Source organism: Paroedura picta, chromosome 10 (assembly GCF_049243985.1).
Source record: "Paroedura picta isolate Pp20150507F chromosome 10, Ppicta_v3.0, whole genome shotgun sequence".
Lineage (NCBI taxonomy): Eukaryota > Metazoa > Chordata > Lepidosauria > Squamata > Gekkonidae > Paroedura > Paroedura picta.
This window is the reverse complement of record NC_135378.1, coordinates 80,746,732-80,770,998: the sequence shown is the minus strand read 5'-3', so window position 1 is coordinate 80,770,998 and position 24,267 is coordinate 80,746,732. Positions and strand designations below refer to the sequence as shown.

Below are 24,267 nucleotides of genomic sequence, written 5' to 3'. Positions count from 1 at the left end.
GGAGTTGCTCAGGAAGAAGAATCTTCTCTGAACTCCTTTAATTTGGGATCCCCCCCCCCTCCCCACACCAGCTGCAAGCTTAGAGCTGCTGTAGAGCAGGGGCAGTCAACCTGTGGCCTTCCAGATGTTCATGGACTACAATTCCCAAGAGCTCCTTACCAGCGTGTGCTGTAGTCCAGGGGTAGTCAACCTGTGGTCCTCCAGATGTCCATGGACTACAATTCCCATGAGTCCCTGCCAGCATTTTCTGGCAGGGGCTCATGGGAATTGTAATCCATGGACATCTGGAGGACCACAGGTTGTCTACCCCTGCTATAGAGGGTAGGGACCAGGGAGACGAGGGGGGATAAAGTTTCTGGGGTCCAAGTCATGCAAGAGGCCTGTCCAATCATATGATTTACTTTCACAAAGAGAGATCTGGGCTGCAGGGGGTAAGCTTGCCATCTTCCAGGCGGAGTCTGGAGATCTCCCAGAACTACAACTGAGCTCCAGATGACACAGATCCATTCCTCTGGGGGAAATGGCCGCTTTGAAGAATGTATTCTTCCACATTGTACGTCATTGAGGCCCTTTCCCTCTTCAAACGCTGCCTTTCTCAAATTCCACCCCCAAAATCTAGGGTTTTTACTTTTGAAGAGTTAGATAGATTGCCTGATAGATTGATAGTTAGGTAGATGATTGATGATTGATAGATGGATGATAGATACATATGTGAAACAGGGTATTCAGCGAATTTATCAATAATCCAGGAACTGAAGGTACTCTTGGTGTTTCAGGCCCCCCATGTGCTGAAGAACGAAGCTCTTATTCTCAGCAGAGGGGAAGCAGCCGCCTTAACTAACCTTGTCCTTGACATTTGGGACAAAGACAATCCCCAGGATGTGATGGTGACCGTTGTGGACCCTCCACATCATGGCCGACTGACCAGGTTTCCCAGGGACACATTGTCTGCTATGAGCACATTCAAGCTTGATGACCTTGTAGGAGAACGTCTGCATTACGTCCATGATGGATCCAGAAGTCCAGAAGACATGGCTGTTCTCCAAGCAAGCGATGGCTATCACTCTCAGAACATTCTCTTCCATATCAAGATAGCTCCAAAGGTAAGTTTGGGGATCTTTAACTCTTTTCGGTGGTGTCTTCTATTGGAACTAGGGCTGTTAAGCTTTCTTCGATAGCCTTCCACCAGCTCCCTAGTGGTCTGCTGCTGCTTTGAGCATGGGTGGGAGGGGGAAAAAAAAAGCAGGGATGTCCGTATCCCTGCTGCATCTCTATATCATTTCCTGGGGAAACCTGGTTGTGATGTAGGGTAGCTCTAGGAATTGCTAGAAACTCTATGGTAAAACCATAGAGCTTCTGACAGTTCCTAGAGGTACCCCGTGTCACTTACAGGGTTTTCTCTGGAAGTGACATAGGAAGTGACATAGATGCAGCCATATAATGTGTCCCCCCATGCCTCCCCCCCCCCCAGCCCACCAAATGGCTGCTAGCCAGGCTCAGTCTGGCCACTCTTGCTGGAACATTGTGTTGAAAATGTGGTAGCAAGAATAGTTGTATCACAACCGAGCAGGGAATTGAAGGGAACCATACCCTATCTTCCTCTGTCACAGTTGCTGAGTGGCATTTGCGGTGGGCGGGGGCAAGGTCACCTAGAGGCCCTTCTGTAGTGAGAGATAAAGAAATTGGACGTTAAACTTTGTGGTGTTATGGCTGGGCAGAAAGAGAGAAAGAAAAGGGGAGGGAGCCCACCTCCCCCCAAGACTGCATGCTCAACTAGCAGGAGTGAGTGTGTAATAACTTGCCCATTGGTTTTGCAAGCAAGAAATGCAAGGTGTGGCTCAGCTTTCATTTTCTGCCAGGTACTGGAGGGGAGGGGAGTGGCGCACACGCATGGTTTGTTCTCTCTCCCAGCATATTTGGCAAGCCCTTAAACATTACAGAGAGGTCCTCCTTTAGCCTGGGCGTGCCGCAAAATAGCAAAACCCAAAGCTTTTGGCAACAAGTTAAGAACAGGAGTGACCGAGGTCCGTAATCAGGTATCCCTCAGGGCAGAACAATTCACATTTAAGCAGTGGGCAGCCTTGCTTGAAGATCTTGTATGTCCTGCCTCTGCTCATGGAGGTTCTATTGTACCTCTCCTCAGAAGAGTGGCTAGGAATTAATTTATTCCGTGTTTGTGGAACTAATACAGGCTGCCCTGGGACAATAGATCAGGGGTAGTCAAACTGCGGCCCTCCAGATGTCCATGGACTACAATTCCCAGGAGCCCCTGCCAGCGGACGCTGGCAGGGGCTCCTGGGAATTGTAGTCCATGGACATCTGGAGGGCCGCAGTTTGACTACCCCTGCAATAGATTCTTGAAGTGACTTGCATGCAAACCTACCAGCGTGTGTTTTCCTGAAAAGGCTGCCAGTTGTTATCACTGGGAGATCCCAAGTTCTAGTGGGGAGGGAGAGAGGGGAGAATTTCTCCCTGGAAACTCTCAACACGCCACGCACAATTGCGTAAATATTCTGTAATGACCCTCCTGAGATATCCACTCCCCCTTCCTGCCCAATTTAACTTCTGCCTGAAGGGCTGGTGCTCTGATCTTTTAACAGTTTTAACGGTTCATTTCTGTGCCTGTTCATTTCTTGACGCCGTTTTCTCCTGTAACCAAAATTGTCCTTCCCCAGTCTGGGTGGTGTTCCTGAGAAGAATTATAATACTGCAGCCTCTTTCATTTGTATTTATTTATTTCATTTATATGCCACCCTTCCCTACTGCTCAGGGAGGCGAAGAGTATTTAAAAAACACAATATACAGATAATATAAGTAGTATAAAATTAAATAAGATTACTATTATGTTACTTTAAAGTGAACAGTGCCTGTTCCATCTAAAACATCTCCTGTGTCTAGGGCAGGGATTCCCAACTTGGGGTCTGTGGACCCCTGGGGGTCCGCGGGAGCTTTGATGGGGGTCCACAGGAGCTTTGATGGGGGTCCGCGGGAGCTCTGAGGTGTGGAATGGGGGTGGGTGGGCTGTCTTAGCTCCTACCCTTCTTTCTGGCCTACATGAGATAGAGCTGCCATAATAGTGGTAAAAGTGGGAGAGGAAGCAAAAGGAGGGCTAAGGGTGAGGGTAGTGATGTCACTTCCGGGGGTGGGGCAGGGGGGCGTGGTCACCTGATATCAAAATCTGAAAAAATTATTTCAGGGGCTCCTCCATGTTCAAAGGTTTAAAAAGCCTGGTCTAGGGGATGGGGGACGGCAGTATAGAGATCAACAGTATAGAGCGGGGGTAGTCAAACTGCAGCCCTCCAGATGTCCATGGACTACAATTCCCAGGAGCCCCCTCCCAGCGAATGCTGGCAGGGGGCCCCTGGGAATTGTAGTCCATGGACATCTGGAGGGCCGCAGTTTGACTACCCCTGGTATAGAGGTCAACAGGGTCCAGGCTAGCAGATGTTACCAGTAGCAGCTTAATCCCCTTTGAGATTAGCATTTGGAAGCAAACCACCAACGTTCAGAGAAATAAAGCTGCGGAATGCCCAGTGTTTCGTTTCCTTAGTAATTTCATAGCTTTACCTCTCTGAACATAGGTGGTTTGCCTCCAAATGCTAGTCCAGGCTTATCCGGGCCACAAAAGACAGTACTTCTGAAGATGTGACCGGGAGAAAATGATACCTGCTGTATCCCAGAACCTTGCAGCGCCCCCGATTATCCCTCATGGCACTGAGTATGAAATGATGTCTTTTGGGAATCGAGTTGATCCCATTAATGCTCGACTCCAATTAAGCTGCCAAAAGCCTTTCCTCTCCTTCCGCGGATGGTGCAGATTTCGTAAGAAGCCACGATGAAGGTGAACTGCCGAATATAGTTTGCTTTATTAGCCAATTTCACACTGCCTTGCCTCATTATTTTCCCCAAATCCCATTGTGCAACTGTTCGCGAGGAGAGCCAGTGGTATGAGAGACATGGAAAAACCCAGGAGGAATTTGTATGAAGTAGGCCTGGCAGATACCCAGGCTCTGCTTTCCCCTAATTATCACCTTTCCCCAATAGCCTCGGGAGATAAACCAGGTGCCAGGTTTATTTCTGGAGAAGTGGTGTCTAGACATACCTAAAAGCAGATCTCTTTCTTCTTCATCTTGGCCCTTGTCCAAAAACTGTTACGGATACTGGCCTGGCTCTTGCTTGAGGGTCTTTCTTTCTTTCTTTCTTTCTTTCTTTCTTTCTTTCTTTCTTTCTTTCTTTCTTTCTTTCTTTCTTTCTTTCTTTCTTTCTTTCTTTCTTTCTTTCTTTCTTTCTTTCTTTCTTTCTTTCTTTCTTTCTTCCTTCCTTCCTTCCTTCCTTCCTTCCTTCCTTCCTTCCTTCCCTCCCTCTCTCCCTCCCTCCCTCCCTCCCTCCCTCCCTCCCTCCCTCCCAGGGAGCCAGTTTGGTGTAGTGGTTAGGAGTGTGGACTTCTAATCTGGCATGCCAGGTTCAATTCTGCGCTCCCCCACATGCAGCCAGCTGGGTGACCTTGGGCTTAGAAGCCCTGCTGTGATGGAGCAGTGATATCAGGGCTCTCTCAGCCTCACCCACCTCACAGGGTGTGTGTTGTGGGGAGAGGAAAGGAAAGGTGACTGTAAGCCGCTTTGAGCCTCCTTTGGGTAGAGAAAAGTGGCATATAAGAACCAACTCTTCTTCTTTCTTTCTTTCTTTCTTTCTTTCTTTCTTTCTTTCTTTCTTTCTTTCTTTCTTTCTTTCTTTCTTTCTTTCTTTCTTTCTTTCTTTCTCGAAGCCACGCTGTTAATCGGAGCACGTGAGGTCTATTGGAACGAAGGGCTGAAAACTTGGTGTGTAGTTGTGTCCTGATTTGAAAAGACACTTGTAAAAGTTGGGTGTTATTGGTTTAAAGAATAATAAAGATGCTAAAGAACAACAACATACAAACAAGCGATCAGCCAGGCAATAATAAAAGTGTCAGTAGAGGTGAGGCTAATCTGTGTGCGATGTATTCTGGCAGCTGCAGAGTCTGTTTGATTTGTTGAGTGAGTTTTCAGTCCCCCCCCCCTCACCTTTCTGAATAACAGGCAAGGGCTTGGAATTTAAGTTGTTGTGGGGGGGGGGGATTGGAGGAGGGGCGAAGAATGTTGTGAGTTTCCTTGGGTCTCCCTTGGGGAGAATATTGCCTTTTTCTCATTAACGTGCTTTCCTTTTTGAGTGACCAGTTAAAGGTAAAGGTAAAGGTATCCCCTGTGCAAGCACCGAGCCATGTCTGACCCTTGGGGTGACCCAACAATTTTAGCTATTTTAGTGGTTGAGCAAGAGCGTGGCATAGTGGTTAAGAGCAACAGCTTCTAATCTGGACAACCGGGTTTGATTCCTCACTCCTCCTCCACATATAGCCAGCTGTGGGTGGCTTTGGGCTAGTCACAGTCCTGTTAGAGCTGTCCTCATGGAGCAGTTGTGTCAGAGCTCTCCCAACGCTCACCTACATCACAGGGTGTCTGTTGTGGGGAGAGGAAGGAAAGCCGCTTGAAGGTGCTCTCAGGTTGCGAAAAGTGGGGTATAAGAACCAACTCTTCTTCTTCTTCTTCTTCTTCTTCTTCTTCTTCTTCTTCTTCTTCTTCTTCTTCTTCTTCTTCTTCTTCTTCTTCTTTGAGTAACATCCATGCAACCCATGCTGAAAATATCTGCACTCCTTATGATTATAACCCAGATTCTGGGCCAAGAGAGGCAGGACTCCCTGTCTCTTTCCATTAAATCCCTTTTATTAATTTGGTGGGTTAAAGCATCAAAGAAAGCCACAAAGTAATCTTATAACAATATTATTACTGAGGGGAGGACAGAATAGTTCCTTCTTTTATTTATAACTGGATATTTTTCAGTGCTTGGCAGGAAGAAATAAGAGAAGCTTTTAAAAAGGGGAGAATAATAGAGGTTAATGTTTCCCCTTAGGATGGAATCATAGAGTTGGAAGGGACCTCCAGGGTCATATAATCCACCCTCCTGCAGAAGGCAGGAAATTTACATCTAGCTGCCCACCCACAGTAACCCCAATTCCATGCCCCGATTATGCCGCCCCCCAAAAAAAACTCCCAGAATCCCTGGCCAGTCTGACCTGGAAGAAATTTGCCTCCTAACCCCAAAGTGTCAATCAGCATTTCCCTGGGCATGCAAGAATGGGCCACAGGAGCCAAGCACGGACACAATCCCTTCTGCCTACCAGAACTTTTTAATAACTTTATTAGAACCACCTACCCAATGACCCCATGGAGATTGTTCAGATTCTCCAATAATTAAAACTGCAATAAAGTCAGGATAATAATAATTAATGGGAATGCATACTTTAATGGATTCATCAATGCCTCTGCTCTACAGAAACCTTAATATAGATTAAAAATGTGCCCCTCTCTGCTGATGATTAATTAGCATGTCGGAGTGAAAGCAGAAATTACTGTGCTTCTTCTCTGTACAAGAAAAGTCTCCTGTTCATAATCAAGATGCAAGATGGAGCAACTCCACCAGGCGTTTGGTTGAGGCCAAGATAAGGAAGATCTGTAGGGTCCCTCCTCTGACCGTCTTTTGCCGTGAAACATCTACCCTGAGGCATGGGGACCAGGATGGGGTCTGTGGCGTTGGTTGGAAATCTTCTGGGGTTTAGTCTGAGACTAAGTGGGGTTGTATTATTCCTTTTAGTACGTTTAATTCTTTTTAACCTGTTGTAAACTGCTGCAAGCTGTCTGACCGGAAGGAAGGAAGGAAGGAAGGAAGGAAGGAAGGAAGGAAGGAAGGAAGGAAGGAAGGAAGGAAGGAAGGAAGGAAGGAAGGAAGGAAGGAAGGAAGGAAGGAAGGAAGGAAGGAGATTGGAGATGAAGGGAGGGAGGGAGGGAGGGAGGGAGGGAGGGAGGAAGGACTACATAGTGAAGAGGCTGTGGTGAATTGCCAGGTCCAACTCTGTCTGCAGTTGTTTTTTTAGGTTGGCTGATTCTGCCTTGAGCAGGGGTAGATGGCCTGTATGGCCCCTTCCAACTCTAAGAGTCTAGTTTTTCATTAGGTCAATCTACTCTTGTCTATGATTCTACCTATCCATCTTGTTCTTATTCTGCCACTTCTTCCGCTTCCATCAATCTTACTAGACATGATCATTTTTTCTAATCCAACACTTGCATGCATCGCGTGACCAAAGTCCAAGAGTTTTTTGTTTACAGATCTTTCCCTCAAGAGAGCCTTCGGGTTCAATTTAGTCCGGAACAGATTGATTTGTTCTTTTTGCAGTCCATGGCATTCTCAGTAATCATCTCCAGGTCCATAATTCAAAGGCACCTATCCTCTTTCAATCATATGTCCTAAACCAGGGAATCCCAGCCAGGGGTCTGTGGGAGTTCCAGAGGGGGTCCACAGCCTTTCTCCTTCTGCCTTAATGGATTTGGCCACAAGCTAGGGAACCAACTGCTTCCATGGCTTCCCCCTCCCAAGTATGAGTGATTCTCTCACGATTTCTGTACCTGGGAGGGGATGGCGCCTGCATGCCTACTCCTGCCTTAAAGTGTTTCCTGTCCTCTCCGAGCCTGCTTGTTAATGTGGGTGGTGCTGTCCCTGCCGTGTAACATGTCACATGGTCAGCTGACACCACTTTGGGGGCTTCTTGAAATTTGACAGATTATTTCAGGGGCTCCTCCATGGTCAAAAAGTTGTCCTCAGCTATCTAGGTGCTCACATAGAACTGTCATCAGACCAAGCCTGGAGGGTGGGGGGTGGCAAGCCTACACCAAGACTAGGTCCATTCTGAACAGGTCGAATCATGCACTTTCAATGTGCTTTTGCAACTGGATTTTCCTGTGCAAAACAGGAAAATCTACTTCTAAAGTGCATTATCCAACACGTGCGGAATGGGCCGAGATGCGGCTCAGTAGTAAAAGAGTTTCTTTCCATGCAGAATGTTTCAGGAGTGTGGTAACCTTGGCCATCCAGACCAGGACGCAAGCTACATGCCCTTACATGAGCCACAGTTTCTCCTTGTAGCATTGCAAATTTGCATTTTACTTTAAACAGAAAGATTTGGAGCAAAGGTACATGGGGCAGCCTGGCACGACTAATTTAGACCAGACTGGAGAAAAAAGTACTAACGTCTTCAGAAACCTGGATTTTCCATATTAAAAGTTCATTTTTTGACCCCTTTCTGTCCCTGGTGTGGGTATTCTAACATCTAGCATGAGTGGAAGGATTAAAAATGACCTTCCCTTTTAAGAATCACTGTCCCATTTAGCAAAAACTTCCACCATGTTCAGAGTTCTCAGGACTTCATTTAACTTCAGTCTATGGGGATATATTGAATTTAATGAGTGATGGGTTAAATTCAGTCATTTAACGGAGCCAAGAATTTTGTGGGGAGAAGTTTTTGTCCAGGATTTGTTGTTTAACTTCAGTCTATGGGGATATATTGAATTTAATGAGTGATGGGTTAAATTCAGTCATTTAACGGAGCCAAGAATTTTGGGGGGAGAAGTTTTTGTCCAGGATTTGTTGTTTGCAAAAGCTCTGGATTCCCCAAGACCACTGGCATGCTGTTCACAAAACCAGTGGGAAATAACAAAGTTGACACACATTAGAAACACTGCATAATGACACACATTAGAAACACCTTCAACGGGATGTGGGCACATCTTGCATTTCTGGTGTCATGCTTAAATTTCCCATGGCGGAGACGGCAACCCCAGTGACGCTATTCAAAATGCACTTGACAGTCCTCCTTGAATTATCATATTTTCATCTAACCTTTCATATTTCTTTCATCCCATACTTATATTCTATGAAACGGGTCCCTTTCTCAAGATTCAGTAGAAGGCAGTGTTAACAAAGCAGGAAAAGTCCACATTCAAAGCCTCTGGCCAAGAGATTCTATTTTCTGGCGATATTTACGTTCGTGGCATTATTTTGTCTTCTGAAAGTCAAAACAGTCACATGGTGCCTCTGTAGGATTGATTTCCCAAGGTCTTGCTGACCTTGCCTATTCATGTTGTCAGCTCCTTGCCTCTCAGTAGAACTCCCACAGACTCATGTTTTTCCATTGACTAAGAAATCGATTCCATCTGAACCTGAATGCTTTAGGTTTCACGAAGTTTGAAGACCATATTGTTAGGGTGACATTATCTGTTCCAGTTAATATTTCTGGTAATGGCTTGGAGGAGGAGCGTGGGCTCATGGGTTAAGTGCCACTCAATACTTAACACCCACTCAGGGTGGCTGTCCTGCCCCTGAGTGCCTCCTCCTCCTCCATCTGGCTTGCCTGTCTGTCCAGCGGCCAGCCAATCGCCTTCCGTCCCCCACCCGTGACAACCCCCTCCTCCTTCTACTTTCCTCTGAGGCTCGGAGGCTGCAGCTCCCTGCCACATGAAAGCTGCCCCTGCCAGTGAGTTCCCTGCCTGGGCCTTGGGGTTCCCTGGGAAGGCGCCTCCCCCCTAGATGACTGAGCCACCCAGCTGCGGCCTCGTCTGGGGACACACTACCCTAACAGCTGCATGCTGCCTTTCCAGGTCCAGGGGGGAGGGGGAAGCCGCCCGCAGAGTTCTTCCACCCCACCCTCCCTGATCTAGCGCCCGTTGTATTCCTGAATGCAGCGGGCTTTGCCCCCAGTCACAAATAAAGGATTAAATTGCTTTGGTTCTGATTATTAATATTTGACAAGTGATACACAAGTTATACACAGTGACCTATCTAAAGGACTGGATGGTTCTTCCGAAGCTACTGGAAATACATGTATGGTCCCCAGGTCCAGTAGTAGAGACTAGTGTCTGAGCCCTGGGGTGAGACACATCCATGAATGGCATCACAGAAATTTTAACATCCATATCATGGGGGAAAACCGGACTATCCGCCATGCAATGTGTATCGATCCCTGATACAGACAGTGCTGGATGAGCCCAGCCTTGTTTCTGAGTTTTGCACCCATCAAGTTTCATCCAATGAATGTAGCTGCTTTCTGTCGTTTCTGCAGAACGACGAGGATCCCAAGCTAGTTACCAGCTCCACGGTGTGGGTCCCGGAGGGAGGGATGCTGCAGATCACCAACAGAGTTCTACGGGCGGAGATGGCAGGGGCCAGGGATTCTGCAATCATCTACACAATCAGAGACCCCCCACAACATGGTAAGTCGAGACTATGGAAACTCGGTGGGAAATGTCACTATTCTCATGGAACTTCTTCTCCCGTTTTCTTTGGTCTCCAATCTGGAGCCCGTCCAGCTGGGAAAGCACTGGTTGAATAACCGCTCTCCATGAGGTCCCCGTTAGGACCCAAGCCACTGCATTTTGAACCAGCTGGAATTCCCGGAGGGTAGCCCTGCTTAGAATAAGTTAGAAATCTAGCCTCGTTGCATGGATCTCTGTAGCTAGGGAGGTAACCATACTCTGCCTTCACTCAATGTCTGGAAGTGGGTAGAGCTATCAAATCACAGTTGCCTTGTGGGGGCTCCGTAGAGCTCTCAAGGCAAGAGAAGAACAGAGGTAGTTTCCCATTGTCCGCCTCTGTGCAACAACCGGGACTTCCTAGGTGGTCTCCCATCCCAGTATTAACCATGCCCAATGCTGCTTAGCTTCTGAAACCCGTTGAGAGCAGGCTAGCTTGGGCCATCCAACCTGGGAGAAGCCTAGTGCAAGTTCCATCCAGCTCAATAGCTTTATATTGGTGTTTCCCTTCATTGAAGGAGGGCAGCTTTGAAGACTGTTCTTGAGTGTCCAAGGAGATAGACGTGCACTGGTTTCCGTTTCTGCTTTTAGTGTCTTGAGTTGACAGGGGCCAGTGTTCTGGTTTGTGGGGACAGAACACCCGACTAGCGTGGTTATGCACGTTGATGCCTATTCGATCTGGCTCCTCACTCCCAGTGGAAGAAAACTTGACCCTCCTGTTGAACGGGGGAAGGAGGGGGAGGGAGGGAGGGGATTGGAAATCCTGAGCAAGAGGTCACCAACTATCTTTTTATTTAAAAAGGTAAAGGTAAGGGTCTCCCCTGTGCAAGCACCGAGTCATGTCTGACCCTTGGGGTGACGCCCTCTAGCGTTTTCATGGCAGACTCAATACGGGGTGGTTTGCCATTCCCTTCCCCAGTCATTACCGTTTACCCCCCAGCAAGCTGGGTACTCATTTTACCGACCTTGGAAGGATGGAAGTCAACTTTGAGCCGGCTGCTGGGATTGAACTCCCAGCCTCATGGGCAGAGCTTTCAGACTGCATGTCTGCTGCCTTACCACTCTGCGCCACAAGAGGCTCTAACCACCTTTTATTGTTGTAAGGGGTGTTTTTATGGAGTTTTATTGTTTTAAATTTTTGTGAACCGCCACGAGACCATTGGAAGAACAGTGGTATATAAATAAATAGATAGATAAACAAACAAACAAACAAACTGGACTCTAGGGTTCTAGAGGCAACCGGACTCACCTGTGAGTCATACACTGGGGTGTCCTACATGGACAGCTAAGGCCCAGGCTAGATTCAAACCAGATTTAACAACTGCGATTCCGGATAGCATCATCCCCCAAAAGACAGGGGAAGGCTGCAGAGAACGGGGCTTCGAGCACGCCCCGGACTGGCTTGCCGCGCATGTTTGTTTAATTGAGATCCGTGCATTTAAAATAATCGAGCCGCTAGATATTAAAGAGACATCACCGCATCCCCAGTGGGAGTCCATCTGTCAGGAGCACAAGCGCTCGATGGGGCCAGAGCGGAATCCAAACCGTCAATGTAATGGAATCTGTAACTCCGTTGTCAGAACAGATTATGGGCATGAACGGCTGAATCTCATCACTGGTCCAGAAGACAGCTGCTGGCGGAGAAGTTAATATTGGATCCCGATATTGCTGTCAGGTTGATAGGATTTCGGCTGTTGCAACATCTGTAATGACGCCAGGAAGGTGCACCTTGGCGACAGCTTCGGGCCTTTAGAAAACAAATGTTACTAGCCTTACGAATGCAGAGAGAAGGGCTCTCAGTGACAAGGGAAAGAAGCTGCTCTCCACTTGGTTCCCTGTAGAATTAGCCACAGGCGGCAACACTGGACTCGTTTCCCCTGGGCAGCCGGGGAAACAGCTTGTGTACTATTGCTCTGTGGCCTCATTTCCCACTCAGGAGATTGCTCTGTTCCCAGCAACTTAGAGTAGGTCTGCCAGCTTCCTGCTCGATGTGCGGTTCCACACTCCTCCCCTCCCGCCCGCCACTCATCTTCTAGCTGGTGTGGGCGGGCAGGGGGGCTTACCAACAGCAGAGTTAGACTTAGGCTGGTGTGGCCAGGGCATGCCAATGTCACAGCTGGCATTATTATTGTTGTTGTTGTTGTTGTTGTTGTTGTTGTTGTTGTTGTTGTTGTTGTTGTTATTATTATTATTATTATTATTATTATTATTATTATTTATTCGATTTATAGCCCGCCACTCCTGAAAAGGCTTGTGGCGGATTACAACATGTAAAGCCAGTTTGGTGCAGTGGTTAGGAGTGCGGACTTCTAATCTCGCATGCCGGGTTCAATTCTGCACTCCCCCACATGCAGCCAGCTGGGTGACCTTGGGCTCGCCACGGCACTGATAAAACTGTTCTGACCGGGCAGTGACATCAGGGCTCTCTCAGCCTCACCCATCCCACAGGGTGTCTGTTGTGGGGAGAGGAATGGGAAGGCGACTGTAAGCCGCTTTGAGCCTCCTTCGGGTAGGGAAAAGCGGCATATAAGAACCAACTCTTCTTCTTCTTCTTCTTCTTCTTCTTCTTCTTCTTCTTCTTCTTCTTCTTCTTCTTCTTCTTCTTCTTCTTCTTCTTCTTCTTCTTCTTCTTCTTCTTCTTCTTCTAAAAACCCCAATAAACCCCCCCTAAAAACAATATACAGTATACAATATACAATACACAAAACCTATACAAAAAGCCAAGATATAACGCGGAAAGATAAAAACTACTGAAACCCCCCCCAACTAAGACCTCTGACGGTGGATGTGGGAGAATTAGTCTTCCCGCTGCCAATAAGATGATTAAAGGAGGGAGGGGGTCCAGATCTTCCTCAACCATAGACCTGGTGGAAGAGCTCTGTCTTGCAGGCCCTGCGGAACTCCCGAAGTTCCTGCAGGGCCCTTAGCTCTTCCGGGAGCTCGTTCCACGAGCTCCCGGCAGCATGGGAACGAGCTAACCATACAAACTGGTTGGACCAGTGAGACTCTTTGCTCAGCCCAGAGCTGAAGAATTCTGGTGGCCAAAAAGGCTTCACCTGTCCCTGGCTTCACCTGGCCGGGGTTGAACTGAAGCCCAATCCTGCAAAGCAGTGGTCCCCAACCTGCGGGCCGCGGCCCGGCGCCGGGCCGCAAAGGCCATGGCGCTGGGCCGCGGCTCCCTCTCCCCGCCCCCCCCCCCCGCAGTAAAAAACTTCCCAGGCTGCAAGCTTGCGGCCCGTGAAGCTTCTTACTGCAGGGAGGGCGGGGAGAGGGAATCAGGGCCGATCCGCGGGTGCGGCCCGATCCGCGGGTGCGGCCCGCGGGCGCGGCCGGGCGCGGCTTGCGGGCGCGGCCCGATCCACGGGTGCGGCCCGCGGGCGCGGCCTGGCGCGGCCGGGCGCGGCTCGTGGGCATGGCTCGCGCGGTCCCTGCGGGCGCGGCCCGATGCCCTGCCGGTCCCCAGCCTAATAAAGGTTGGGGACCACTGCTGCAAAGAACTCTGTGCACTTAGGCACAGAGTCTAGCTCCTTTGTGCCCGTCATCTCTGTTGTTATTGCTGGGTGGGAGGAGAACTTGAGGATCTGGTAGTCCAGGATCTGGCCATACCTGGCAAGGGACTGGTTGCCCCAGATTCTTTGACTGGGGCATCCCTTTGACTGGGGCATCCCAGGGACACTGGGGCTGGAGGAGATCCAGTGGTGGCGGGTATCACCAGAGCTTCTTGTCCTTCCCTAAGAATGGTCTCTGACTCTTCCTGGTCATGATCAGAGGGCTCTTCTCCTAGGCCCAGCCCAGGGAGGTTCACGATAGTCAACCTGCCCTTTGTATAGTCTTCCTGGACGAACCTGCAAGGCCAATGTGGGAATGAAGATTCTGGAAAAGATGGACCTTTGACCAATTCCAGGAGGAATCTTCTGATCTTCTTCAGCTGCCCACCAACGAAGGCCTTCTTACGAACATTCCTTCCTCACACGTGAAGAAACTCCTTAGAGAGGCTCTCACTCTTCTCTTCCTCCACAGGTGAAGTGGTGTTTCTGGTCCCCATGCCCGCCGACGACCCAGGATTAAAATGGCAGCCTTTGCCCAACGGACGAGCAGCCACCCCCACCACTTCCTTCACCCAACGGGACGTCAACGAAGGTGTCATATGGTACAGGCACTCTGGATCAGAGACCGAGAGTGACTCCTTCCGCTTCCAGGTATGTAGCGTTGGTGGCCTGTAGCGAATGCCATTCCACCGGCTTAGTTACGGGCCCAGGACCGCTGTGCACAAGATAAATGCCCTGTGCTGAAGCCACTTGTCAGAAATTGCACGAGTCCCACACCTCGTTCATCATAAGGCTAGTTGTTTACAGTCTCCCGGCAGAGATGTAATCGTATAACGTTAAGTCAAGACTCCTTCCCGGGAGGCATAAATGTGAAATAGAATCTCCTCGGAGCGGCCTGCTCTTTCTCTCTCTTTCACGTGCACCCAGACAGATACGCAGGGGCGGAACACCCAGCAATCGTTCAGTGCCTGCTTGCGATATTTTGTACATTTGGTTTACACTGTAGGAGCTATTACTCTAGCACTGCCGAAGCAATTAAGGTAATTTCCGAGGTAATTAACATAAGTGATAATGAGGAAGTGTTGAAGTGCCGGCTGTTGAACAAGTGAGTCTTTAATTTAATTGCTGTGTTGCTGTCAGCGGGTGTGCCTTTTGCACGAACGTCGCACCTCCTTCCGTGGTTGTCGTGGTGTGGTCAGCTCTGCGGTTTTGGGGGGAGCCGTGCCCTATAGGAAAACGGTATCCTGTCTGTCAGGGTCCTGCAGACTGGATCGCCTCTGCCAAGAAAATGCAGGCAGGCATTTTTATTTAGCATTCTGGGAACTGCGTTTCCAGTGACCGCTAATAAAATGAATCCCACAAGTCAATTTATGTATTTATTATTTGCTTGTTGGGATTGTCTTTCTTATGCCGATATTCTCCTAGTGGCTCAGTTGATAAAAACTCTTGGCTGCTGTCCAGAAAGCTGCGTGCGGGTGGGCTTTCGGTTCCTCTCCGTGTGAGAGTTCAGTGCTCCGTGTTCACCGAGGAGTTCCACAGATACAGCCTGCTGTGTGTTTCCCTTTGGCCCGGGTCCTTATGAGCAGGGGTAGTCAACCTGTGGTCCTCCAGATGTCCATGCTGGCAGGGGCTCATGGGAATTGTAGTCCATGGACATCTGGAGGACCACAGGTTGACTACCCCTGATCTAGTGATCATAAGTAATTCCAGAAGATCCCTAGGTCCCACCTGAAGGTTCTGGAGAAGAAAACAGCCAATGTGGATGGCTACAAATTCCATCATTCCTTCTTTATTAGAAAATGATTAGAGCCAGAATGAGATCTGGATTGTCTCTCATTTGCAGGGGAACCACTTTCCTCAGTAGCAAATGCTGGCAGAGGCTCATGGGAATTGTAGTCCATGGACATCTGGAGGACCACAGGTTGACTACCCCTGCTTATGAGGACACCCTGGAGGGCTCATATTCGCACTACACTCCCTACAGCCGCATTGGTTGCCGGTTGAGTTCCGGGTCAGGTTGAAGGTATTGGTTCTAACCTTCAAGGCCTTACACAGTCTGGGTCGTGTGTCTGTAAGGAACCGCCTCTCCAGATATGTCCTCCAAAAAGCGTTTCAGTCTGCTAGTTCCAACCTGTGGTGATCCCTGGTCCCAAAGAAGTATGTTTGGCCTTGATCTGAGACACGGCCTTTTCTGCCCTGGGTCCACTCTGGTTGAATGAGTTGCCAGTGGAGATCCAGGCCTTGTTGGAACTATCAACGTTCCGAAGGACCTGGAAAATGGCGCTCTTCCGCCAGGCATATGGTTGAGGCCAAAATGAGCAACTGAACTTTGAAATGGACACCCCCTCCTTTCCTCTCCCCCTCCCCTCCAGGGGAAACCAGAATTGGAAACAATTATATAATCCCACTAATTTAAGTATTGTAGCGCTATCCCGGTTCATTATTCATTTAATTTATTTATTATAGCAACTAGAAGAAGAATTGGTTTTAATACATCAGGAGTGACCCCTGGTTTCCGGAGAGTTCCGCCGCCATCAGGTGGATTGGGGGTTGGGGTTTGTTTTAGGTGTTTTTTATGTATTAGAGGTTTTATGGAGTTTTTACATGTTGTCACCCGCCGCGAGCCTCAGGGGAGCGGCGGGTTATAAATCTAATAATAATAACAACAACAACAACAACAATACCCAGATTTGCCCTAGCTGAAGGAGTCAGAAAGCGACTTACAATCACCTTCCTGTCCTTTCCCCACAACAGACACCCTGTGAGGTAGATGGGGCTGAGAGAGCTCTAGAAGAACTGTTCTTTGAGAACAGCTCCAATAGGACTGTGACTAGCTCAAGGTGGGGAAGAGCAGGAAATCACACCCGGCTCTCCAGGTTAGAACCCACCACTCTTAACCACTGCACCAATTCAGCTCTTGATACCAAGTTGTACTGGTCTACGTTAGGACTATGTTTTATGATTTTAATCTTTGTAAGATGTTATGCTGTAAGCTGCCTCGAGGGGGTGGCCTAGAAATTCAATAAACAATAAAACCCAATAATAATTATTATAGAAGAAAGTGGGAAGGCCCAACCGGGGTGCAGGCACATGTGCTGGAACTGCTAGAATTTGGCTGCTGTGTTGTTGTTTATTTTGCATTAGCTGAGCCACAATTTCTTTTCAGACTTCCTGCCTGTACGTTGGCTTGCCTGGCTGTCTCGCTAGCCACCTAGCTGGAGAGAGTGATTTAGAGAGGCATAATAGGCAAAAGTGGGGGAAAGATTAAGCTGTCTCCCCAGCTGTACCTTCTGGAGGCAGCTTTTCAAGTTCAAAACACGTCCGGTTAATTTACATGCCATGCCTCAGAACCCAAGCGTGCATTGCTTAAAAATGTATGCTTCTTTCCTGATTTTCCTTGCAGGCTGTGCAGTAACCACCAGCCATGGATACGCCTCTACTATTTTTTTTTTAACTTGTATTGACACTTGAGGTGGACTAGGATTAGGACCACGCCTCCCGTCACTCGATAAAGGGAGAGAAAGGAAGTGGCACCATGTGAACGCTGCCATGCTACTCTTCCGCCCTGTAATTGAAAGCATTAGATGCACAGAAGTTCACCAAAGCCCAAACTTTAAAGTGTTAAATCTGCTGATTATGGGAAGGACAATGTTTAAGGAGAGCACAGATTCCCGTCAGTCAAAGACAGACTGTACATGCGTATACCTCTGGTTTGGATAAGGGCCCCATGGAGGAGCGAATGGTTTTAAAGGATACATCTTGCTTCCTTAACATTGAAGTACAGGGAACCTGGTTTCAGTTAGTGAAACTGAGTGAGCAAGGAGGAGGTCTTAGACGTAAGTACCATTTCATTCATTCGTTCATTCATTCATTCATTCATTCATTCATTCATTCATTCATTCATTCATTCATTCATTCATTTTTATATTTATACCCCACCTCTCCCGGCAGCTGCCGGCCCGAGGTGGCTCACAATAAAACAATAAAAGAACAATTGAATGACAACAATTAAAACATTCCCAGCCACAATTAAAACAGTCTAACATTAAAACAACAATAAGATGGTGGAAAATGCAAAAGAACCTTCTGTGGGGCTTATTCCCACAGAAGTCTGTCTAGGTTTGCATTCTCTGCTGTGGCTCAGTAGCAGAGCATCTGTTTTGCATGGAGAAGGTCCCGGGTTCAGTCCCCGGCATCTCCAGTTCAAAAGAACCAGGGCAGCCGAGTATTGTAGAATTGTAGAGTTGGAAGGGATCTCCAGCGTCATCTAGTCTAGCCCCCCGCACAATGTAGGAAACTCACAACTACCCACAGTGACCCCAATTTCATGCCCAAGTGATCCCTCCACCAAAAATCTCCAGAATCCAGCCTGGCCTGGAGGAAATTTACCTTCCATCCCACAGTGGTGAGAGACGTCTGAGACTCTGGAGAACATCTTCCAATCTGAGTAGTATTGATCTTGACTGACCAAGACAGATCAATATGGAGAGTCGTATTAGTCTGTCTGCAGCAGCAGAACACAGCAAGAGTCCAGGAGCATAAAGTCTCACAACATTGGTGTTAGGGGAGGAGCTTCCCTGAGTCTCCGCCCACCGTACCGGAAGATGTCATCAGTGACTCCCTAAAGCTCCACCCCTGCCCCTTGCAATCTTGTTCTTTTCTGTGATGGACCAAGGGCATTATAAGGCAGCCTTTTTGTGTTCACATGAATCCCCTCTAAAACTTAGCTGTACATACATGGGGTTGCCCTTTACAGAAATTAAAAAACCTGTGCTTTTCAGGCGATCTATCTGTAGCAGCACTGCCAAAAACCTGAAGGGGAAAAAATGTCCCAATCCTTTCAATAGAGGCTTTATGTTTGGCTCGGGGCAAATGGGAGGAAAAGATAAAGAACATCACTTGGTAAATAATATCACATTAGGCCTCCCTCAAAGATACAAGGCATTCCCCCCCCCCCTCCGCATTATTGGCAGCGCTAGTCTGAAGGCACGCTAAATCTGAGCCGTGGGCCATGTAGATCTCTCCTGCCCCAATTAAATTAAGTCTCGAATCCAGCTAGGTGGGATAATGAGCTGGGTGTCTCCCTTTCTGTTATCTGAGAGTTCTTAATTGCTGATTAGAAGAACCAGACCTGGGGTTTCAGTGGATTCTGTGCTTGCACCAGGCCTTCAGGCTAAAATGCAGCAGCTCCTGTCAATTCACTAATGGCATATTATAAAGGTGAGCCTTAATCAAAGTGTAATGGTTGGCCTGCCTGGGTGATTGGGACTGGTGGCGTTATCAATTAAAACATTCTCACACTTGAGACGTGTAGCCTCAAGGTTATGATCCCTGATACACCTGTAGTGGTTAGTATAGTCATTTGGTGTTGCGGTTAAGAGGGGCGGCTTCTAATCTGGCGAGCCGGGTTTGATTCCCTGCTCCTCCACATGCAACCGGCTGGTGTCCTTGGGCTAGTCACAGCCCTGATGGTGCTGTTCTGACCGAGTGGTCCTGGCAGAGCTCTCTCAGCCTCCCCTACCTCTCAGGGAGTCTGTTGCGGGGAGAGGAAGGGAAGGCGATTCAGGCGGTGAAGAGCAGGGCATAAAAACCAACTCTTCTTCCTTAATCTATTGGCACGGGCATGCAAAGGCCACGGAAACAGCAAGACCCAACTACCAAATTACCCAGTTTCCAAAATATAGGTTGTAAAACCTGCTGAAGCATAAAAATCATGCCATGTACCCATAATAACAATTAAATGCCATGCAGTTGCAGCTGATTTATGGTGACTCCTCAAGGGGGGGGTGTTTAAGCACGCTATGCACAGAGGTGATTTCAGTGGGACAGTGGGATTGAGGGTGTCCTTTGAGAGAAATTGTTGATTATCTGTTGCTATTAGGGTTATAGAATCACAGAATCATAGAATCATAGAATCATAGAATCATAGAGTTGGAAGGGGCCATACAGGCCATCTAGTCCAACCCCTTGCTCAACGCAAGATCAGCCCTAAGCATCCTAAAGCAGAAATCCCAGGTTCTCTGGGTTGGGAAATTCCTGCAAAAATCGGGATGGGAATGGAGCTCACCACCTCCTTAGGCAGCCTATTCCACTGCTGAACTACTCTGAATTTGTAATTCTGGGAGATCCCTTTCCTGTATAGGGTTTCCATCTTCCATGTAGGGAGAAGAACTGATCACGGTTAAATATGAAGTAGGAGAATAGTTTTTAAGTGAACCACTTAAATGATACATTTTCACAGCTTTCCTCAGTGGCTTAGCTACAATATAAAAAGGTCAGGATTACCAGCCAAAAATGTTAAATAAACTTGTACAAAAGAGTAAAAAAACAGGTTAAGAGATGGGAACCAATTCTTTCAGCCTGGTTTTGTACTCTTTCTCATTTCATAGAATCATAGAGTCATAGAGTTGGAAGGGACCTCCTGGGTCATCTAGTCCAACCCCCAGCACTATGAAGGACACTCACAACCCTATCGCTCATCCACTGTCACCTACTACCCCCTTGAGCCTTCACAGAATCAGCCTCTCTGTCAGATGGCTATCCAACCTCTGTTTAAAAATTTCCAAAGATGGAGAACCCACCTCCTCCCGAGGAAGCCTGTTCCACTGAGAAACCACTTCTTCTGGAGGTTGAGACGGAATTTTTGAATTAATTTCATCCCATTGGTTCTGGTCCATCCCTCCGGGGCAAGAGAGAACAACTCTACTCCATCCTCTACATGGCAGCCTTTTAAATACTTGAAGATGGTTATCAGATCCCCTCTCAGTCGTCTCCTCTCCAGGCTAAACAGACCTGGAGATTGATGGTTTGAGTCATCTTGCAAATCAGCATCAAAGTTGAATGTAAAACTTGTCAGTATCTTTACTGTGAGTAGAACACACAAATATGATTGTTCGTATGAAGGAAAGGATACCAGGAATATTGTCTAAAAGCAACTTTCAGATGTGCTCAGATGAGCATCATCTGTTCAGAATGTAGAAACCGCGCAATAAAATTAAGCAGGCAGGTGTGTCTGGATTTTGTTCTCCTTGCCTTGGCCTAATTTGCGTGATGTCACTGTTCCAGGCGTCCAGCACTGCCGTTCCACAAGACCACCTGGAGACCCATCTGCTCAACATCGCTGTTCTTCCTCGTACTTCTGAGTCACCTCGGCTCTCTCTTGGTTCTTCTCTCCACATGACTGTAAGTTCAGTCCCAGGGCAATGAGTCTACTAGGGCAATCCTAAGCAGAGACATACCGTTCTTTGCTGAATGACTTCCATGTACTTAGAAAGATGTAATTCTGTTTAGGACTGCACTGTAAATATAGTCCACACACACACACACATGGTCCTAAGGCTGTGTTTTTATTTATTTAGAATCTATGTAGTTTGAGTCTTCCAAGACCTGCTGATGAAGTAAAGCATGAAAACAATCCTAAAAATCATTAAAATGGACAATTGAAACTGGTCCATTAAAAAAGCAGACAGAGCAATTTGTGTGTTTGTTTGTTTATTGACTCCCTTTCTCATAGAAACTCAAGGCAGATTGCCCACTAATAAAACACAACAATGCAACAAGCGTAGGGATGGGCACAAACCACTTTTTTTTTTTGTATTTCAGTTCGGTTCATGGTTCGTAGCTGAACCACAAACCTATAGGAACCAATAAGCCAGTTTGTGAGCTTTTAGAAATTTAAGCCCCTGCTTTCTGCTCACCGCAAAAGCAGCAGAGAGAAGAAGGCAAGGGTTTCTACTCCATTTATTCTGTACACTGGCACAGTTCGGATGTAACATAAGCGAATGCGCCTTTTAGCCGCATTGTTATTCCCCTCCTCCCCTCCATCTTCCACCCTCCCCCCTTTTTACTGGGTAATTCATGGCAGCCTTTTGAACGCAGATAAATTGTGCCTGGGCCACAATTTGAAGCCTGATATGACGGCTTCCTTTTTACAGAATAAAAGCCATGAAGGACGTGTTGCCTAAAACATGTCCTGAGTTTCCAGCTAATTGCATGCGAGGGAGCTGAGATTTTTAAAAACCTTTTCCTTCTATTTTCCTTTCTAAATTTAACAATATAAACAAACGAACAAAGAAACCCAAATATCCATTCCCAGGTCTCATTTTTCTCCTACCCCATTAAGAACCGCATGGCATGCTATTGTTTGCTGATGGGATTCACCGCGTCTTGGGTAAGAGATGGGAAGGGACCATGTGGCCTAATCGCTTCTGGGTTCACGCTGCATCAGCATAATCCTGTCTATGAAATTTGTTTCGAATGGGTTAGGATTAGGGTTGTGCGATTCGGCTGGTTCGGCGGCCGTTCCCTCCGGGCGCAGCCAGCGCCGCACCGCAGGGGGGGGAGGGCGGTGCCGGCAGCGGCGTGACAGCGGGCGCAACCATGCAGGCGTGCCTGTGTGGTTGCGCCCGCTGTCACGCCGCTGCCGGCACCGCCCTCCCCCCCGCGCGGAGTGGCGCTGGCTGCGCCCGGAGGGAACAGCCGCCGAACCAGCCGAATCGCACAACCCTAGTTAGGATTAGATTAAAAGCCGCACTGAAGTCCTCTGTAGCAAGAAATCAGTTTGAGTGACTTATGCAGGACAGTAAAGTGAAGTTTAGCGAAACTCCAGCGCAGCCATTGTCCTTGTCTACACAATTTTTGTGTGACAGTTTTTTGAGTTCCTCATTTTCTATATTGACATAGAATGCCACAGCCTAGCGAAGGTCCTTCTTGCTGGTTCTCAAAGTTCAGCCTTCTAAATCACTAGGGCCAAGTTTGTAAATCTAAAGCCCATAAGTGATTTGGGGCATGGGTGCCCTTGTATTGCTTGCTGCTTTATTGACGTCCCTGTGGTCACGCCAAGCAAATATTCTGGATGCTCCCACTCTGATAAACTCCTCTCCACCACTCCCCCAACAAATCTGGTAGGATAACTAACCGTTATGCAAAATTGAATACGTTAGAATTACATCCTCAACTTTTTTACCATTTAAGGTAAAGGTAAAGGTATCCCCTGTGCAAGTACCGAGTCATGTCTGACCCTTGGGGTGACGCCCTCCACCCTTGGGGTGACGCCCTCCAGCGTTTTCATGGCAGACTCAATACGGGGTGGTTTGCTAGTGCCTTCCCCAGTCATTACCGTTTACCCCCCAGCAAGCTGGGTCCTCATTTTACTGACCTCGGAAGGATGGAAGGCTGAGTCAACCTTGAGCCAGCTGCTGGGATTGAACTCCCAGCCTCATGGGCAAAGCTTTCAGACAGCTGCCTTACCACTCTGCGCCACAAGAGGCTCTTTTTTACCATTTAGAAACCCCTGAAACATTCTTCAGGCTTTGAGAAACCCCAGAAGTGGTGAGATCTTGCAGAATATGATAGGGAAGCATCTTTGTGGACCCCTCCCCTTTCCACCTCCTGCAGGCCCATCATTGGCCATTTTGGAAGGGGTAGGGCAGGTTGACATGGCCATATATGATGATATCACTCAATAATCCAGGGCTGTCAAAAAAACCTCTAGAAAATAGAATCTGAAGTAGCAAAACAATGACAGGTGAATTGAAGAACAGTGGTGGCTCAGTGGGAGAGCCTCTGCTTGGCACCCAGGAGGTCCCAGGTTCGATCCCCACCATCTGCAGTTAGGAGGATCAGGTAGGAAGGTGGTGTGGAAGACCTCTACCCACGATCCTAGAGAACTACTGCCTGTCTGAGTAGACAATGCCGACTTTGATGGACCAATGGTCAGATTCAGTACATGGCAGCTTCATGTGTTCACGAGTCCCCCTTTCTCACTCCATCAAACCTCCCCTCTCTGGTATTTTCCTGTCCTGTTTTTAGATTCTAAATATGTGAAAGACCACATTTTTACTTCACACGAGTTTCCTTACAAATGCTCATAGGAAGCAAAGAAACTTGTTTCCGTTTTCAAATCTGCAAGTACAATGAAGCGTTAAACCCCACTTTTCTTCTCCTCACGGCCCCAGTTCAAACTGAGGCTGCACGAACCTGCAGCTTCCTTTTGATAGATGAAGGGAGATGTGTGATTTTTCTTGTATCTGTTTGAGTCCTTGGTGTCCGCTGCATCATCTCTCTTTTCCTTTCAGGCTTTGGAAGACCGAGTGACCACCTTGGAACCCTTTCATCTTTCCTTTGTTGACTCAGAGAGTCCTAGCGAGAAGATCGTATTCAATGTGACCGTCCCTCTCCCTCCGAATCAAGGCAAGAGACTTCATAAATCAGATTCGCAATGAAATCGCCTATGTCTGTAAAGAACAGAAGGGACGGAATGGGATTGTAAATCAACCTCTGACGTAACCGTAGAGAGGCCCAAAACTTTTTGAATTTTAGCACAGCCACAAAATGGTTGCCCCCAGATGGCTCAGGCACAAGGGGCGGCTTACCTTCAAGCATGCATTCTTAAAAGATCTGTGCAGCTAACCAAATCTCCAATGGCCAGTCACTCTTATCCACTACACCACAATGGCTCTCCCCAGAGACAGAAGAAGAAGAAGAGTTGGTTTTTATACTCACTTTTCACTACCCAAAGGAGTCTCAAAGTGGCTTACAATTGCCTTCCCTTCCTCTCCCCATAA

General features: G+C 47.8%; 1 protein-coding gene across 3 annotated transcripts in view; it reads left to right on the top strand.

The window, feature by feature from the left end:
- Window positions 1-24,267, top strand: part of FRAS1 (Fraser extracellular matrix complex subunit 1) — a 282,626-nt gene that overhangs the window by 190,157 nt on the left and 68,202 nt on the right. For all 3 annotated transcript variants that reach the window (XM_077301093.1, XM_077301092.1, XM_077301091.1), the window contains 5 exons: window positions 777-1,103; window positions 9,965-10,115; window positions 14,175-14,353; window positions 20,768-20,884; window positions 23,779-23,893. In XM_077301093.1, coding sequence (XP_077157208.1) covers window positions 777-1,103; window positions 9,965-10,115; window positions 14,175-14,353; window positions 20,768-20,884; window positions 23,779-23,893 — 889 coding nt within the window. The remainder of the gene's footprint in view (window positions 1-776; window positions 1,104-9,964; window positions 10,116-14,174; window positions 14,354-20,767; window positions 20,885-23,778; window positions 23,894-24,267) is intronic.